This window comes from Crinia signifera, chromosome 4 (genome assembly GCF_055691185.1).
Source record: "Crinia signifera chromosome 4, ASM5569118v1, whole genome shotgun sequence".
NCBI classification, from domain to species: Eukaryota; Metazoa; Chordata; class Amphibia; order Anura; family Myobatrachidae; genus Crinia; species Crinia signifera.
Genome location: NC_139220.1, coordinates 337,826,428 through 337,827,476, shown reverse-complemented (window position 1 = coordinate 337,827,476; position 1,049 = coordinate 337,826,428). Strand labels below are relative to the sequence as shown.

The 1,049-nt window shown below is 56.8% G+C and overlaps 1 protein-coding gene across 1 annotated transcript in view; it reads left to right on the top strand.

Moving 5' to 3' along the window:
* EIF4A1 (eukaryotic translation initiation factor 4A1) overlaps nucleotides 1-1,049 on the top strand; it is an 8,953-nt gene continuing 7,904 nt past the window's right edge. The window contains exon 1 of the mRNA XM_083185859.1: nucleotides 1-117. Coding sequence (XP_083041985.1) covers nucleotides 95-117 — 23 coding nt within the window. The 5' untranslated portion in view covers nucleotides 1-94. The remainder of the gene's footprint in view (nucleotides 118-1,049) is intronic.

Here is a 1,049-nt window from a genome sequence, read left to right as displayed (position 1 = left end):
GCCGTTTCCGCCAATGAGGGGACGGCTGGGCGGAGCTGCCGGGAGGGTATATAAGATGCGCTCGCCGGCTCGCAGACAGCTTCCGCTCTGAAGAATGTCTGCGAGCTACGACAACCGGTAAGTGTCCGGCTGCGGCTCGCCGCGTAGGCCTACACCTACCTCCGCAGCCTGTCTCACCGCCCTGCCTAGGCCTGGCAGACTGTTACCCCGGCTCCGTTGTAGCTGCCACCGCGCTCACCAACCTCACAGCCGGCGGGCGCGGGAGATCCGTCAGTGACGTGTCCCGCACCTCGCTCACCCGGCTCCCACTACTCCCCCCTCCCGCGCCCGGCCGCGTAACATGGCGGCCCCCGCCCGGCAGCACGTGTCCGTCTCAGGGTGCGGGGAGAGGACAAGATGGCGGCGGCAGCGCGGGGAGCTGTCGCCTAAGATGGCGGCTACTTCCGGCCCTGCACGTGGCCCTGGGGGGAGGGGGGGATTCCTCTGCCGCAGCTGTGTTATTTAAGCCGGGATCAGCCTTCATCGCACTGCCGTACCCCACCACCCTGTATAGAATATAGTATGTGTATATATATGTATATCACCCTGCTCTCATCCCCGTATATTATATATATCACCCTGCTCTCATCCCCGTATATTATATATATCACCCTGCTCTCATCCCCGTATATTATATATATCACCCTGCTCTCATCCCCGTATATTATATATATCACCCTGCTCTCATCCCCGTATATTATATATATCACCCTGCTCTCATCCCCGTATATTATATATATCACCCTGCTCTCATCCCCGTATATTATATATGTCACCCTGCTCTCCCCCCCCATCCCCGTATATTATATATGTCACCCTGCTCTCATCCCCGTATATTGTATATACCACGCTGCTCCCCCCCCCACATCCCCGTATATTGTATATACCACGCTGCTCCCCCCCCCACATCCCTGTATATTATATATCACCCTGCTCTCCCCCCTCATCCCCGTATATTGTATATACCACGCTGCTCCCCCCCCCACATCCCCGTATATTGTATATACCAC